At 31.5% G+C, this 17,084-nt stretch overlaps 1 protein-coding gene across 11 annotated transcripts in view; it reads right to left on the reverse strand.

Annotated features, from left to right (window-relative positions):
- Nucleotides 1-17,084, reverse strand: part of Msn (serine/threonine-protein kinase msn) — a 29,226-nt gene that overhangs the window by 11,438 nt on the left and 704 nt on the right. For 3 of the 11 annotated variants that reach the window (XM_074247040.1, XM_074247033.1, XM_074247034.1), the window contains exons 2-16: nt 16,432-17,053; nt 15,368-15,433; nt 10,189-10,245; nt 8,988-9,032; nt 8,629-8,911; nt 8,325-8,536; nt 8,014-8,242; nt 7,471-7,734; nt 7,173-7,351; nt 6,552-6,572; nt 5,592-5,789; nt 5,003-5,106; nt 4,705-4,778; nt 4,442-4,521; nt 1,891-2,667 (exon numbers count right to left, since the gene is read on the reverse strand). In XM_074247040.1, the coding sequence (XP_074103141.1) occupies nt 1,891-2,667; nt 4,442-4,521; nt 4,705-4,778; nt 5,003-5,106; nt 5,592-5,789; nt 6,552-6,572; nt 7,173-7,351; nt 7,471-7,734; nt 8,014-8,242; nt 8,325-8,536; nt 8,629-8,911; nt 8,988-9,032; nt 10,189-10,245; nt 15,368-15,433; nt 16,432-16,497 (2,655 nt within the window). In that variant the 5' untranslated portion in view covers nt 16,498-17,053. The remainder of the gene's footprint in view (nt 1-1,890; nt 2,668-4,441; nt 4,522-4,704; nt 4,779-5,002; nt 5,107-5,591; nt 5,790-6,551; nt 6,573-7,172; nt 7,352-7,470; nt 7,735-8,013; nt 8,243-8,324; nt 8,537-8,628; nt 8,912-8,987; nt 9,033-10,188; nt 10,246-15,367; nt 15,434-16,431; nt 17,054-17,084) is intronic. The other 8 variants (XM_074247035.1, XM_074247038.1, XM_074247039.1 and 5 more) reach the window with 8 other exon arrangements.

Here is a 17,084-nt window from a genome sequence, read left to right on the forward strand (position 1 = left end):
TTCTTCGGATCGGCTTCACTTTTTTGTTACTGATTGCTGAAATTTTATGACTTTTATTTTTTCCTAATATTATTTCATTTGAACGTAATGATTATGATCTTCTATCAGCAGTCAATCGTGAATTTGTGAGCGAGTTGCAGTCTCTTGATTAAAGAATATGGCTTCATGCTATATATAGATATACATATCAGTAGCAGCAGCAGGCAGGTGAACATGTGGTTGAATGAATCAAGAATATATATGTTGCATGTTAACACAATACACACATAGTTATTAATTTATCACTCGTGAAACATAATCAAAAGTCTTTGTGTTACTAGTTCAACGAGAGACTGGTCTACTCAAATGTAGATTAATTATTTTAGAACTATCGTTACCATTATTATTATCATCGGTATTATAGTTATAGTTATGATTGAGTTATTATTATTTCACGGTGACTATTCAGTCAGCGTATGTACTCCAAGTGAATTGAAAAAATTAAATATAACTTTTTTTTTTTGGGGTTGATTGAAGTAAAAAAAAGTAAAATTGGTTAATGAGTACAGAAATAATTTATAGAAATATATATATATATTTTTTTTTAATGAACGAATAAAATTTTAATTGGAGAAAATAATAATTTAATTCAAGAATTGATGGATTTCAAATTAATTTCTTCTGTTTTTTTTTTTTTTTAATTTTGGTATTATGACAGCAGCTTTGTCAGCAATTAATGCGTGCAGTGATTAGCGTACACGAAAGCATCGCCAAGTCCATGCGATTAGCTTTCATTTTTATTAGTTATGTTTGTTATTTTTTTAATCTTTTTTTTTTTAATTATTAATTCGGTTAGTTACAGTTAAACAATCGCGGTAAGCGAATCCCAACATTCACCTGCGGTTATACATGAAGTAGCAAGTATTAGAGTTTAATGAACGATGGAAATGAGCGAGTTGAGTAGATAAGTAAAGGAAAGATTCATTATAGCTCATATCAGCGTTTTCATAATTTTTTATTTTAATGGAGAGGATTTTTAGTAAGTGAAACTTTGAAGATGATTATATATTGATTGTGATGTTGAAAATTGATGGAAAAGTTCCCACATCGACTGCTAAAATTTATTAGTCTATTGGTTTATTTCCTTTTACTCATTTTATCGTTTTTATTATGGATTTTAAATGGAAGTTTTAAGTAAAATTAAATTGATTAGAATAAAAATTTAAATAAATAAAACATTGCATTTAATTACAAGTTATGATAGTATTTTAAATCTAATATGAAAATAATGATAGTAGAATGATACGAGATAGCAGTAGCAAATTTAATATTAAACTATTGAATTATTAATAATTAATTAGTTAATTTTCGCTACTCGTATTAAAAAATTTTTAATTAATACATATCAAGGAGGTTTTCTTTTTTTAAATATTTTTGCCGACACTAAGCTTTAATAAATGCAAAGAAAAATTTTTCTTTAATTAATATTTTTCTAAAACTATACTTAATTAAAAACCTCCTCAATGAAAATAGCAATAAAAAATTCTATATTTAAAATGCGTCTACTTAGTACTGCCTCGACTACATTAATAATTAATAAGTAATAATAATAATAATAATAATAATAATAATAATAATAATAATAATAATAATAATAATAATCTATTGAGATATTTAAATCATTCGTAAATAAATATTATATATCCGTAGATGCGGGAAGTTATTATCAAAAAAATGATCATAGGAAATGAGTTGATAGATATAGTATAGCGTAATGAGGACATTATGTTTATAAGTAAGTAGGATAGAAAAATAAAGAGTAAATAAAATGATGAGGTACTAGGTTTCTAGGTTGACGAGCCAATGATCTGGCAGACGGACAGGCAGTCAGGGCTCGTCGACAAGACTGACCTGACTGATAACCGGGCTGTACTCGCTAGCAGTTGTACTAGCCGTAGATTTAATAGTCCCTCCATCATCGGAAGACATTGTCGAGTTAGTAGCATTCAGCGAGTTTGAGGTTGGGCTATCCGAGGGCCTAAAACTCCGTCTTCTTGAGGACAAGTCTTCCGCAGCAGTAGCAGCAGCAGCAGCAGCGCGTAACAGTCTAGCCTCATGACGTTCGCGCAAAAAGTCTTGCTGTCTACTGCTACTGCTACCGAAAACAATTTCACTCTCTGTCTTCTCGCGTCTTGGCCGCTGAAGTAGTCCACTGCCAGCGGTAGGCGTAATCGGTTCCCGTCCATACGAGAATTCTGTCAGTACCGGCTCACCGGGTGCCGATCCGCTGGACTTTTTTCCCAATATCCCGGCGACACTTATCTCGCTGCCACGTCTGTTACCACTGGAGAACATACTAGACCGCGGTTCAGACTTTTGCAGGTAGGCCGAGTGTCTCGTTGATGGGAAAAAATCCGAGTTCTCTCGTCTGAATGCCCGGGCAAATGCACTCGTGTTTCCCAACTTTGAGTCGGACTCTTGACGCCGGTGAACCGCTTTTAGTTGCGATGACTGCGACTGTTGAGACGATTTATGACTGTTCTGTTTATGATGTTGAACCTGAGGCTGGTGAGGTTGAGCTTGAGGTTGATCTTTTCGTCTTCCCGCGGCGTCGTACCGCTTCAATGTCCTGTCACTTGAGGATGATGACCGCTCATCACTAGCAGATTTTCCACTGCTGCTCGCCTCCTGTTTCATTTTATCCAACCTTTCGTTACACCCTTGAAAGAAGCGAGTAAAGTCCCACTCCTTGAGGAGCAATTGCTCGTCAATTTCGGAGTGCCTGTTGCTCGCAACTACCGCTCTATCGTCCGTCGTCGTCGTCGTTGTTGTTATTTTACTACTGTTGCTATTTGTCATTGCAGTCGTGCTTGGTGTTGGTGTTGTTGTTGTTGTTGTTGTTGTTGTTGTTGTTGTTGTTGTTGTTGTTGTGATTGTAGTCGTCGTTGTTGATGATGATGATGATGATGTTGTGGAGGTGATTGGTGTTAATTTCTACTCGACGACGAACGTATAGAGAAGACGGTAATCGAATGGTCGGGTAATGAAACAGTGATCAAGAAAAAAAAGAAACAAAAAAAACGATACGTAGTTTGTGTGGTGTTTGATGAATGTTTTATTTAATTTACTATTTTATTTTTTATTTATATGCAGATGATTACTGTATTGTATTTTTGTCGTTTTATTTTAGTTAACGTATGTTTTATTGTTATCCAGTCGTGGGTATTGAACGTGAGCGAGTGGATAAAGTGTTGTGTTATTGCCAATTAATTGTTAAGAGATTACCAATGGAAGAGTGGTGCTTTAATTAAACATGTGACATGTCAAAAAATTTTTTTTGAGTGCAGGTAATTTAATGGGTGAATTGTGATGGGTTTCAAGTGGTAGCTGGTGGTTTTGTATATGTAAAATGCTGCCAGACAATCCGCCGATACTTGTGATACATGTATTTCATTTACACATATTGCAGATATATATGTATAAATATATTAATAAAATGTTACATAGGCTCGAGCAAGTATCATATAGCAGGCGACACTGTGATGTATCAAGAGCCAACACAAAAAAATATTTTTTTCTTTTTCGATATTTAAATACGGTGTCACTTTATGACTAAAATTTTTAATTTAAATGAATAATAATTGTTTTAGTGCTGAAATTTTATGGATTTAAATAAAATTTTTTTTTTTACTTTTATTTATGATTATTTAGTTTATTATTTTGTAAAGAATTCAGTGATGCTATCTGTAGATTATCTATGGAATGTTGTAAAATTTCTGTACTAAACTTATGACTGACGTAGTTGAAAGAATTTATTGAATTTAACGTCAAGATATTGTTTTGTTGGAAACATAGTTACAAGAACGAACAAATTTACCGTAAATAATTTAATAACAAAATAAAATTAAAACTTTTAATAAGCTATAATAAATTTCAGCGACATTTCAATATTTTTTTTTTCTCGTTTTTTGTAAATTGTAAATGTGTAAAAAATTTTTCTTCGTGTACTGTTTATAGAATGAATAAAAAAATAAATAAAAAAAAAATATATATAATTTTGACAGGCATTTGAAATAGATGATCGTGGAGATAGATCCTTGGAGAGAGGCTTCTCAAACGCGTATATGGCAATTTGATGACAATTACTTGTCCATGCGTCTGATTGCATCACTTCGATGATTTGCAATGTATGAAAAGGTAGAGGGGAAATTTTCGTGGACCGTTTAATTGATGGCAGTCTATCGTCACTTATGTACTCAAAATAATAATAGTAATAAAAAAAAAAATCAATAAACAAATAATAATTACGTATATAAACAGTCATACGACGTAATAGTAACGTGTAAAATAATACACTGCAGTGCAATACATATACAATAGTGCATATATATATGTATGCAAAATTAGCTACGATAATTAAGTTCTTACTTGCACTCGCTACTAACAAAGATAAGCTACTCACTCTTTTCATGACTAGCGTACGATCACCAGATTCTTCTTCGTCTGGAGTTGGGGGCAACGGTCGATTTGGCGCGCCTCCTCCTTGAAAAAGTAACAATGAATAAATAGAAATACAATATCGATTAGTTTTCATTTTCAACATTTAAATTTTAAATTGTATAAAATAAAAAAAAAAAAAATAAAAAACATTTTTATTGTTCACAGTCTACTATTGTTATTTTTGGTATTTATTGTCGTATTTGTACGTAAAATTATTGTTCGTACCTTCATGATGGTTTTGGGCATTGTGCGAGGAAGATGAAGATGAGTCTGAAGACGGTCTGAAAGCAAATTCAGGACTGGTAGACGTGCCACAGAAATATATAATTCATCGGCGATTAGAGATGAGACGACAATGACGATTAATGATGATTTTCGATGATTTTTACGGCAAATATATTACCGTAGATCAATCAGTTGAATGTCAGTTGATGAGTAATTAAAAATGAAAGATGAGTTGTGAGTTTTTGTTTATGAATATTAATTCATAAAACATCAATGTTAATAAGGCAATTAAACTTACAGAGGTTTCGGCGGATCACTGGCTAATAGTGTTCCGTCATTTCGTGCATTATTTCCGGTAGCATCTTCAAAATCGTCGTCACTGTCACTTTCAACTGATAGTGCCTGGAAAATTTATAATTTTATTCATAAAACTTATTTTAATTACTTTAGGAATTTATTAATTAATATTCAAAATTATCACAAATAATAAAAAACTACATCCAACGTTAAGAGAACAATAAATTTAAATAAAATAAAATAAAATAAACAATCCACAAGAAACCCAAAAAATAGTAGTACTGACAGTGAAAATAAAAACCCATATAATAACAATAAAAGATATATAAATATATATACGTCTATGTAAATCTAAAATGACAAATCCATATAAGTAAGAAGGTATTAATAAAGATAAAGAGAAGGTACAATATGGTACCGTACTAATTAAACGGGTTGTTTATCGTTTGTTTGTATATCTTGAGTAGTGAGCAGCATAATTTTTCTATTTATTTATTTATTTAAGTGATTTATTAAACCGTTCGACTTTATTTTTTTTTTTTTTATATTTTTTTTCTGCTGTCGTTGATGTTGTTGTATAGCTTGCTTACTTGATCAAGAATACTGGAGGATTGAGGCATCTGTTTGTTGTTCTGTTCATTATTGACGACAGGTTGAGCCGAGTGCGGTGCCGCGTTTGTCGACTGTGCCGGTGCGGGGCTCTTGTGTTGTCGATTGGGCCTCGGCGGGGCTTCTGGGCCCTGTGACACACCAAGCTCGTTGAGTTGAGCACACAGCATGTCCAAGTCCTACCACCCAACGCGCACACACGTTACCCCGTTAGTCACATTGTCATTTTACCATTTTTATTTATTATCACATTTGCTAGTTGATTTATTTTTAATTCATTTGGTTAGCCTTCTCCATAATTATTTTATTTTTAAAATCACAAGAACAAGCTCAAGCTGATAAGTATTATTTATCTAGTAATAAAAATTAAATCACCAGAGAATTGTTACGTAACATTGATTTTAATTAAATATATAATATAAGAGTTTAACACTCAATCAAGTTATTGAAATATTTATTTTTTATTTATCTTGTTAATTTTATTTTTCAATAGCTCTCTACTCAGCTAAGCGAGTTATGTAAACGGTTTTTTAAAATTTATCAACAGGTAAAAAGCATGGCTGTGACTGATTTAAAACGTCGTGAAATGTTTATTGGAAAACGTTAAAAGAATTGTTAGTGAAAGCCGAATTTTTTTTTTTTCTTTGTTATTTATACAGAGCATAGTTATACAGAGCAAAGCATAAAGCGTTGGATAATATCGTGGACATATTATACATGTATAGATAAATAATTATTTATGTACACTTAAAGAGAGACATTTAGCAATAAATTATAACTAGTAACATGCAGACGTTAATAAAAAGATTTAAATTGTTCAGAAAATAAAGAGTATCATTTTTTCATAGATAATAAATCCCATCAATAATAAAAATTTAATAAAATACTATCCAATAAAATAAGTTATCAAAAGCGAGAGGAATAGTGTAGTGTGCTCTTACCTCCGGCCTTCTTGGTGGCAGCTACAGATTACATGTGAACATGGAAAAAAAAAAATAAAAAATAAAATAATAAAAAAAAAAAAAAAAAAAAAAACGCCATATACATTTTACGTCGACAATTATAGAAAAAAGATAGATAGATAGATATAGATCATCGATGCAAATGTATGTGGCTTTCAAGTGAGGTAAGACGGCGGGGGACTACATAATTGTATATCTAATAAAAAAAAAATAGTCGCTTACATGCAGCCACTAATCATATAATATGCCATAGTGTGGAATTAAATTGTACGTGCACTGCATATAGGTAAAATAAACTAGAAAAGTTTATTGTTTAGCAGATAAATACTCAGAGGTGTGTGAATTAAAAATATAAAAGTAGAATCATAGAACGTATTATTACAATAAGAATAATGATTATTTATTTTAAAATACTGCATCATAAGTTCGAACGCTTAGCAGTTTGTCTCAGAAAAGTAAACGTGCATTCGCAGCGTCACCTTGATTTTTTTTTTTTTTTTTAACTTATCTATTGTCTTTTATTCTATTGCTTTAACAGCTACTTAAAAATAATAACAATGGTAATAATAACAATAGTAATTGCGACTAAATATAACTTACCATAGGTTTGAAGATATGGCTATTTCGCTGTGGAGCGGCTTGACCACCTGATCCGCCACTGCCAGCTCCACCGGAATTGACTGCTGAGTGATGATTAGACGGTGGAGTTGATACTTTGTGCGGTTGTCTCGGATCGTCACGAGGTGTCGGCGGTAGAGGTCGAGAAGGCGGTTGAGGTTCTATTGCAAAGAATATTTGACCCGAATAAATTTAAATAGTCAGCAAATCTTAGTATTTTTGTTTTTTTTGTAATTTCATTCTATTAATTTAAATTGCAATGTATTTTTTCTTCACATACCGATAAGTCTGTGAGGAATAGCCGGTCGTGCTGGAGGACCAGGTTCTGGAATTTCTCTTTGGCCTCTACTAGACTGTTTCTCTTTGTTCGGATGCGCCGGCTGCTGGGGAATGTCCTGGGTCAACGTTCTACCCTCTTGGATCTGTTGGAAGTTACGGCGTAGAGTATCTCCACCAGGTGCTTGAACGATTGACGATGGTTCACCAGCGAGCGCTGGCTCGTCTTCTTCGTTTTCGCTACCGCTGTACCGATAATCATCTCGTTCTGCGATAATAAAATAATAAATAAAATAAATATATAAAAGAGCGTAAATTGATAAAGGTTAAATATGATTAAGAAAAAAATAAATATACACATATAAATAAATTTATGTAATAATAATAATAATAATAAATGGATAATGGATAAGAGTTAGTGATTGTTTGATAAATCGGCAAGTAAATATTGCTCAAGAGTTATCAAGTTCGTTGATAGATGGATAGAGATGGGATAGGATGCTTAGTTTATATTATGATAAATAGATAAACGATAAAGTTATCTTACCTTTCTCTTGTTTACGTTTCTTACAACGATCGATGTGGTCTTTCAGCTGTATCCTTACTTGACGCTCCGTTGGTTGGTCCCGGATGAATGGATGCTTTAGTAGCTGCTCTGTATACGGCCTTTGATGATAATCCTTTACTAGGACCGTTTCAATAAAACCGTGAAATTTCTTGGCCCATTTTTTAGATTTTAATCTCGGTGGCATATTACGTGGAATTAAAAACAGAGCCTGCAATTATTCAGATAACATTAATATGTACTTATTTTTTTTTAATTAAATGAAACTATTATAGTTGTAGAGTAGAATTTACCCTCATGGGATGTAAATCACAGAGAGGAGGCTGTGATTCGGCCATTTCGAGCGCCGTGATACCGAGAGACCACAGGTCACTCCTATTGTCATAAGTTGCGTCTGGATTTTCATCACATGCGATAACTTCAGGAGCCATCCAGTATGGCGTACCAATAAATGTGTTTCTTCTACCGATTGTACGATCTAATTGTGCACTTACACCGAAATCAACTGAAAAAAAAAATTAATTAATTTTTAAGTTATTGCATGATATATGTTGAGTTAAATTAAATAGATTTTATTTAATTAAAAGATAACAATACCTAATTTGACTTCGGCGTTGTCTGTTAACAATACATTTTGCCCTTTGATATCCCTATGAATTACTTTATTACTATGAAGGTAGCTGAGTCCTCTTAAAATCTCTCGCGAGATATAAGCGATCCACTCCTCCTTTAAACTTTGGCCTTTTGTTGATTTAACTAAATCAGTGACCGAGCCAGCCCCGCAGTACTCCATAACCAGCCACAGCTGGTCATCTTTCCCGGGTGGTGATTTTTTAACAAAAGCTCCATAATATGTTGCAATATTTCTGTGATTTGAGTACTGAAAATGAATTAATATTATTAGATATTTATTAATAAATGCTTTTTTTTTTTTTTTGAATGAAATTGTCGCTCACCTTTTTGAGGACATTTATTTCAAGTTTTATTTCTTCTTCCTCGTCCTGCAATAAAACAAACATATTTATTACAAAAATTACCATAATTAATGTCTTAATAAATATAAGAAACCGATAAATTAATTAGAAAGCTGAATTTATAAATAGTTAACAAGTTCAATTAAAATATTGTTACAAATGTATATAATTTTGTTTGTCCAACAATTAAAGTCCATGTTAAAAAATAAAAAATAGAAAAGCAAGTAAAAAAAAGTAAGAGATATGGACGTATACTTCTTGTAGCTTGTAGTACTAAAGATCATGAAACGATGTTACGTATCAGTCGTTAAGTAGGTAAGTAGAGTCAAGATTAGCTGAGGCGTTATATCAAAGAAAAATGAAATAGAGATTTTTTTTTTTTTTTTTAAATGCTACGATTTGATTCAGTTACTCATTTATATATTTACGCGCTCGGTTATTTATTTTAATAAATTAATTATTAAAAGACTCAATGATTCTTGAGACTGATTAGCATTGTTGCAGTTAGAAATCATATGATCAAGTGATTCGTAATAAAACACGTCATCGTTTGTTCAAACGCATACCGGATACAAATAAATGCACACTCATGTGTTGAGATTTAATTTGATGCAGGGTCATCGCTATTTTATGGTAGCATAACATCGCAAAGAGTAGATAGTATTACTGTTGCGTTATTTTGTAATCAACGGGTTTTTTTTTTCTTAAGCGATTAATTGGAAATCGAGAATGTCAGAGAATAAGAGAAAATAATAATAATTAAAACGAAAGAGAAATAATGGAGTCATAAAAGCGGCTTCTGTTTAGTTTAGATATTCGGTAATCACTAACAAACTCATGAAATTCTCGGAAATTTTTATCTTGAGTATGAGTAATCAGATATGCTGGGTCATTATAGTAAATTATTGTTTCATTATTATCGATGTGAATAATTGCGTTTAACTTTAGTGATAGTTTAAGTTACATTTAAAAATATAAGTATATTTATAAGTGAGTAATCAAGTCTTTGTAGTCTTATTGGAAAAATTATTTCAACCGCTAAACTTTTAAACGCGATAATTATCGGTATTTTTATGTGGTTTTAATAATGGTAATTAAGAAGGTAAATACGAGATCGAGAGATAAAAATGGAATAAAGGTCATTGACTGAATATTGTTGTATTGGTTAGACAAAGGTCCTCACCTCCGTGACGTCCATAACTTTAATGGCCGCCAGCTGGCCCGTTTTGGTGTGTCGGCCCTGTAAAAAAAAAATAACAATCATTAGAAATTATAAACTAGATTAATTCTAAGATGATAGGAACATGTTTCTCTAACAGAAGCTTAATAACGGATTCTTGTATCACAAATTTTAAGAGAAGAAAAATCATAGTTTTAAAAAATTATTTTACAATTACAATAATCATAGTAATAATAATTGTAAAAATTATAAATAATAACCGAAACATTTACGCAATAAAAAAAATTTTATTATAAATTCTTCGAAAATTTTATTGCTGTCAATTTATACATCGTATATATCTGTAGCGAAAAAAAAAAAAATTAATGAGACTCATAAATAAATAAAAAATTCATCGGTAATATTTTTATTAAGCAATATAAATTTATACGGTTGATAAAACGCAGGTACGAAGTGTATTATATACACACAATCTAACGGTGTCTACGTGATGTAAAACAGAGAACAGAGATGCATGAGTAGTTGAACGGAGACGAACAATAATAATAATCATAATGATAATAATAATAATAGCTTATGGACGTATGTATATTCGATAGCGAATACATATTATGTTATTAAATTAAATATATAGACATATATATAGCCAAACTGTACAATGGTAGACGTGGTATCGGTTTTCATTCATTGTAAACTTTTCAGTACCATCTTAATGTCAGACAGCTGTATGTAGTATGTCAAAAGTTTTGAGCTTAGATGTACTGAGCAGAGCATGGCATATACAGCCTAGCACTGCTTGAAATCAAAACCAAACCTTCTTAGTATCACCATAGATATATAGATATATATTTATGTATGTACAAATAAACTATACTCATATATAATTTTATATCCGGAGGCAAATAAGCATAACATGAGGAAATGAGGATACATTTTTAGGTCTTCGATTTCCGTTATGTCCTTTTCTTTTTTCTTACTAATAATATACAGTTTTTACTTTAATAAACGGTCGGTAAACTATATATATGTTTATAATAAATGACAAAAGTATGTTAATTAAAACGATTTATATGTACATATGGAATTTTGTGCGATGATATCCCGACAATATCATACCGATGCATCTAAATGCCGTGTGTCATAAATGAAATCGTGTAAAAGTTTGCGCAAGCGCAAATTATTGAATATATGTGTATATAAATTGCATATACGTAAAGTGTATAAATGTATGGACATATATGTAAAGTATTTATATTTATATGTATGCATAGAGGTATATATTTTCTATCATTGTCGTTGTCGCGGTAACATATAACGTTGAATCGTAGTCGTCTTCGTTGCCGTCAAACACTACACAGTGTCATCGGCCTCAAGCCACACAATACTCCAATACTTGTATGTATGTATCTATATACATATATACGCATGAAATACACGTGTGACGGTGTAAACCAACCGTCTAGGGGGCTCCAATCTCCCCACGATACGAGCTTTCTCTCTCTCTCTCTTTCCCTCGTACTTGGTTAAACTCTATCATACGAATACGTATATATCTATACTATTTTCTTGATTCTCTCTTTATACATATTACTTGTCGTCTACTCGTCTTTCCTCTCGCTTTTCCTCCTATCCACTGTACTCACTGATAAACCCAAGTACTGCGGTAAAATTCAAGTCCATCACTTACACATCACATCATGAAATAAAATACATAATGTAATGTGTAATGTGTCTCAACTCGTTTTATTTTAAAAACGACACATTTGAGGCTCAAGTGTACTCGTCAACAATCCACATTATATATTATTATCATTATTATTTTTTTATCCTGGAGTTTCAAGTGCCAGGATGTAAAAGAGTAGTTAAATAAAATAAAAATGATGAATTTAATTTTTTTTATCAGCCATTTGTCGGGGAGAAAAAAAAAGTAAAAATTAAACTAAACTGGATTAAATTATTCAATTAAATTGTAAATATTTTTTTCTAGCAATTTTTATAAAAAGAAATAAAGCTAATAATAATTTTATAAAATAATTAATTAAGAAAGTGCAGCGGATTAAAGTATATAATACTTGAGAATATATTAAAACATGAATATTTAAATTTTAATCTTCTTCATAATATAATGAATAATAAATTAATAATATATAGTACTATAAGTTAACCGCGATAAAATAAATCCTTCATTTCTTATTAATCAACTCCTTGGCTAAACTTTGAACTCTTAAAGTAAAATAACTAAAAGGAAAAAAATAACTCCATTTTAAATCGGAAGTCTTGTGCAGCGAAAGCTACGAGAAATTCTCTCATGCCTCTCTCTACTTCCCCCTGAGAACAATCATTAGTTTCAATAGACCGGATAGAGGTTGTCAGGTCGTTGACTTATATTTTGGCACCGCTACTTTGTTTTACTTTTAATTTTCCCAAACGCCTTATAAACCACCTCCGCTATTTCTCTTCCTCGTTATTCACTCATACCCTTGTCTTGTTCAAGCTGATCATCTCTAACTTTAAATAAAACCCGTACCAATGACATCTTCGGAGAGTAAATCGTTCGCTAGCTAATAGAATGCCCACGCAAAATTTAATATTTATTACAATCATTTTTTAACTCAATAAAATACTTAAATTAAACATCTCAGGCACACAATACATCAGTAATAATCTATGAAACATTATTTTTGTTATTTAAATGTGCAACGTCAAGCTTCTCCTGTTTCTATGGTATAATTCAAAGAAGCCTCAAGAATAATGGCTTCACAATGCACAATATACACTTGACTACTGTCTTTAAGTCTTCATTTTTATGTATATAAATATAGATATATATTTTATTAAGTCGTCCCCACGCATTACAAGGACGAGAAGCACAAGGTAAAATTTTTTCAAGGTGAATCATCACACACAGACATATTATTCCTTATACAATAAATTTATACATATATACAGTAAATTTTTTTTTTTTTTTTTTTTTATTTTCTATACTTCTAAAGACGACACAATACACGTGAGAGCGACTAGCTTTTTTAATCTTCACATGAGACTTACATTATTAGTCACCATCGACCGAACGATCGCCCCCGTAATTTTTCAACCGATCGATCAAAGTCTTTTTTATTTAGAATATCTATCTGTCCGTTGATTATTATAAATTAACCAGGACATTCCAGGAAAGTTTAGTTATAAATATAGATACGGTTGACATTGATGGGAAATAAAAATAAAAAAAAAAAAACAATAATTATAAACCCCACTGTTTATAAATATAATAAAATGAAGAAGAACAAGAACAAGAAAAATAGAATAATAAAGATGAAAAAAAAAAAATAAAGTGCTAGTAAATTTATTTTAATTAAATTGACGATGCCAGAGGTCGGGAAGTTGCGAGGAAAATTTTCTCTTGTGCTTCTCATCGTTCTCGGTACCGCATAATATGTGATGTAGATATGCACACACGATACGATGCATGCGAGCTATTTTGCCCCTCGCAAATATCCGGAAATAGAACACGACGACCACGGGCATTGCGAACTTGACGTCGTAAGAGTTTAAGAGGAGAAGAGTAAGAGGGAACAGAGGGAGAAAGAGAGGATAAAAAATAATTTAAAGAGAAGAAAAATAAAGTTAAGAAGAAAGAGAGTGAGTGGACTGTTGCCTACAAGATGAAAAGTATCAATGGCAAACTCTACTCTACTCGCAATGACACTTGAAACTAAAATACACCTTTGATATAATTTTTTTTTTTTTTTTTATTTTTTTAGGTTGATCGATAATTTTATACTGTACTTTGTGGCCTTTTAAAAAAATTCATTGTGTATCTAAAGGCTTTTATTTTTTATACTTTTTTGGTTATTTTTCATAAAGTTGTTTTTGGAGGAATGAATATACCAGAGAGAGAATTATGAGGAGAAAATTATAGTACCATAGAACAAGATGTAATAAACGTTGCCAAAAAAACATAAGGAAGAGTAAGAATTAATAGTGTAAAATTTTACGTGCAAGTAAAGTACAGCACAGTAGTGCAGTTGAAAGTTGAGGAAGACAACATTTTAAGTAGTAATATAATAAGTAGACAGTGTACTCGTGTAATGTAGTGTACCGATGTTTAGTTGTGTAGTCTTGGGTAGTAAAGTTTCGCGGTTCAGTTGCTAGTACCGGTGATGCACTAGTACGGATGGGTGAGTCTATCATAACAGCAAGTAAAGACAGAAGAGACAACTAAAACGTCGGCGACGAAGATGATAACGTGCGTGCGTGCGAGAGTAGTAGTTACTTTTATATACTTTTAATACGTCTTTCTCTCTTTTTTTTTCTCTCAGCGTCTCTCAGTGGTACCAAACTCGCGTGGGAGTTATACCGCATGCCAGCGTTTTTCTCTTCGACTTGGCCATACAATATTTCAAATTTTTTGTTCTTCTCCTTTGATCAAACGAAATCTTTGTACACAAAAAATAAAAATAAAAATAACTTTGCCACAAGTTGATTAAAAAATTTAATTTTTACTCCAAACTGTATTGATATATACATTTATAAAAATCAAGTTATACTGATTAAAAAAGATAAAAATAAATGAAACAAAACGATTTTAGTATAAGCTGTTGAAAGATTTGTTTGACGGAATAAAAGATAAAGTGATTAAACCGAATGTTGAGAGATAAAAAAAATGATAAGTAAAAAATTTTATATCACTGAACTACTGTTGCGACATCCATGAATGACACACAGATCACACGGTGCATTTATTTTTTATGAATGATACATTCGCGTAAAAGCTTTATAACTCTCCGGTTAATAGAGAGCAATTTTTTTTACTCTATATATCAAACGTCCCAGTACTAATGCTTTTAAAGAATAAAAAAAAAAAATTTATACCCGTATGCTATGAAAAATAATAAAGTCTCCACTCAACCTGAAATCGTAGCCGGTGCATATTGTATTGACCGGCGAATCGCCTACATTGAAAAAAGAAACGAGTAAATAAATAGCAATAATAACAATAATAACTCGTCAGACACGTTTTGAAGTAGTAAGCAATTTTCGTGAAACATTCAACACGCGTATACGCACAAACGCACCAAAATATCGCGGTATGATAAACCGGAAGTCTCTGTGTAACAATTTCATTCTAAAGTGAACCAAAAAAAAATTTTATTAAATAGATTAAAAATTTTTAGCATCTTACCTTATAAACTTGACCGTAAGTTCCATTGCCAACGACCTCGATGAGCTCGAAGATACCCGCTGGATCCTGTCGACAAATATATATTTATATATTATTAACATAACTAATGAATGCATTGACCATATAATAAATATATTTGTTATGTTAAATGCATGCTCATGGCATTATATCCCAGGATAGCAGTCAAAGGCAGCATATTTCATAGACATATTGATGACGCATATCCAAAGAATGACTGTGTCTCTTAACACTTGCCTTGCCTGCCTGGCTGTATTGCCTGCTTGATTCTACTACTACATTATTCTGATTAAGTCAACCGACAATTCTCGTGAATAACCGGACTTTGTATCTAATCTAGAATAGGATATATATATACACTCTAGCATATTCCATTTCTACATTTATAAATACATCTATGTATATACGATAGTAATATAAAAATATTATTATAATTAATAATGACAATAGTAAAAATAATGATGCTGGTAGACAAGAAATCATCCGTGTCAATGACGATTAAAAATGACAATGATCGACAAGTACCATCAACTTCTTTAAATCCAATCATCACTCATTGCTCCAGATTCTTGTTTAACTCTAATGCAATTCAAAATTCTTAACACGTTTTCACGTATCTCGTATCTAGTACATACCAAACCTACTATTACCATTTATAAATAAATATTCTATAATTTAAGTTTAAATAAAATAATTGATTAGCATATACGTAACATAAACAAAAAAAAATAAAAGAAAAAAAAGCCGGGCTATCACAACAATTAAAAAAACTTTCCCCTTCGAAACAGATAAGACCGTAAATAATTACGCACAATTGATAGAGATATTTAAAGTAAAAACTAATAATTAAATCCTAAGCAAAAAAAACATAAAAATAAAAAAAAAAAAAGTAAAAATCGAATGACAGAAAATGTCTGAATTTATGGAGTTGAAAAATAAAACTGGATAGTGAATTTAGGTGATAAAATAGACAAATTGTTTAGTTAATTAAAAGAAAAAAATCAGGTAGGATAATCTGTAATGTCATGTAAATAAATATAATATACCTTGAGTGCATTCAAGTCGATGTCGTCGAGCGAGCAGTTAACGCTCGGTGCCAAATTATGCGCCATCTTGATACACGACTCGTGTTCTCTTTCTCTCTCTGTTGTATTAAATCCTCAATACTCGCCTTCTCTCTCGCACTCTTTCTTTCTCCAGCACTAGATTTCTATCTAACTAAAATCTCTACTACAACACACAACTATTTCACCCGCACAGCACGATTAAAAATCACTACCCAAATAATTATTGTTATTATTATTATTAGTTAAATAATAATAATAATAACAATGATAACACAAGACCTTCTTGTAAATAAGTAAAGTAAAACCCGTGATGAGGGTTACTATTTAGCGTTAATAAAACACGTTTAAATTTTGTGTATATAATATATAAGACACGCCCGACACACCCGCAGAAGGGCCCAAGAGTATTTATATTTTGTTTTAAATATTATTTACTCCTTTTTCTTTAGTTTAAGTATAAAATGTGACGGGCAATACCGCACACGGGTCTCGTCTCCGCCTCTACAACACTGTCTGTCTGTCCGTTCTCTATATTCAACAGCAACAGCAGCCTCTCTCAATCTTCCCGTTGACTCTATCACGTAGGATATCACACATACAACTGAAACAAATATATACACATAAGATTCAAT

The sequence above is a fragment of the Cotesia typhae genome, unplaced genomic scaffold (genome assembly GCF_013202065.1).
Source record: "Cotesia typhae breed Kobodo isofemale line unplaced genomic scaffold, CoteBio_Ctyphae contig_48, whole genome shotgun sequence".
In the NCBI taxonomy this organism is placed as follows: domain Eukaryota; kingdom Metazoa; phylum Arthropoda; class Insecta; order Hymenoptera; family Braconidae; genus Cotesia; species Cotesia typhae.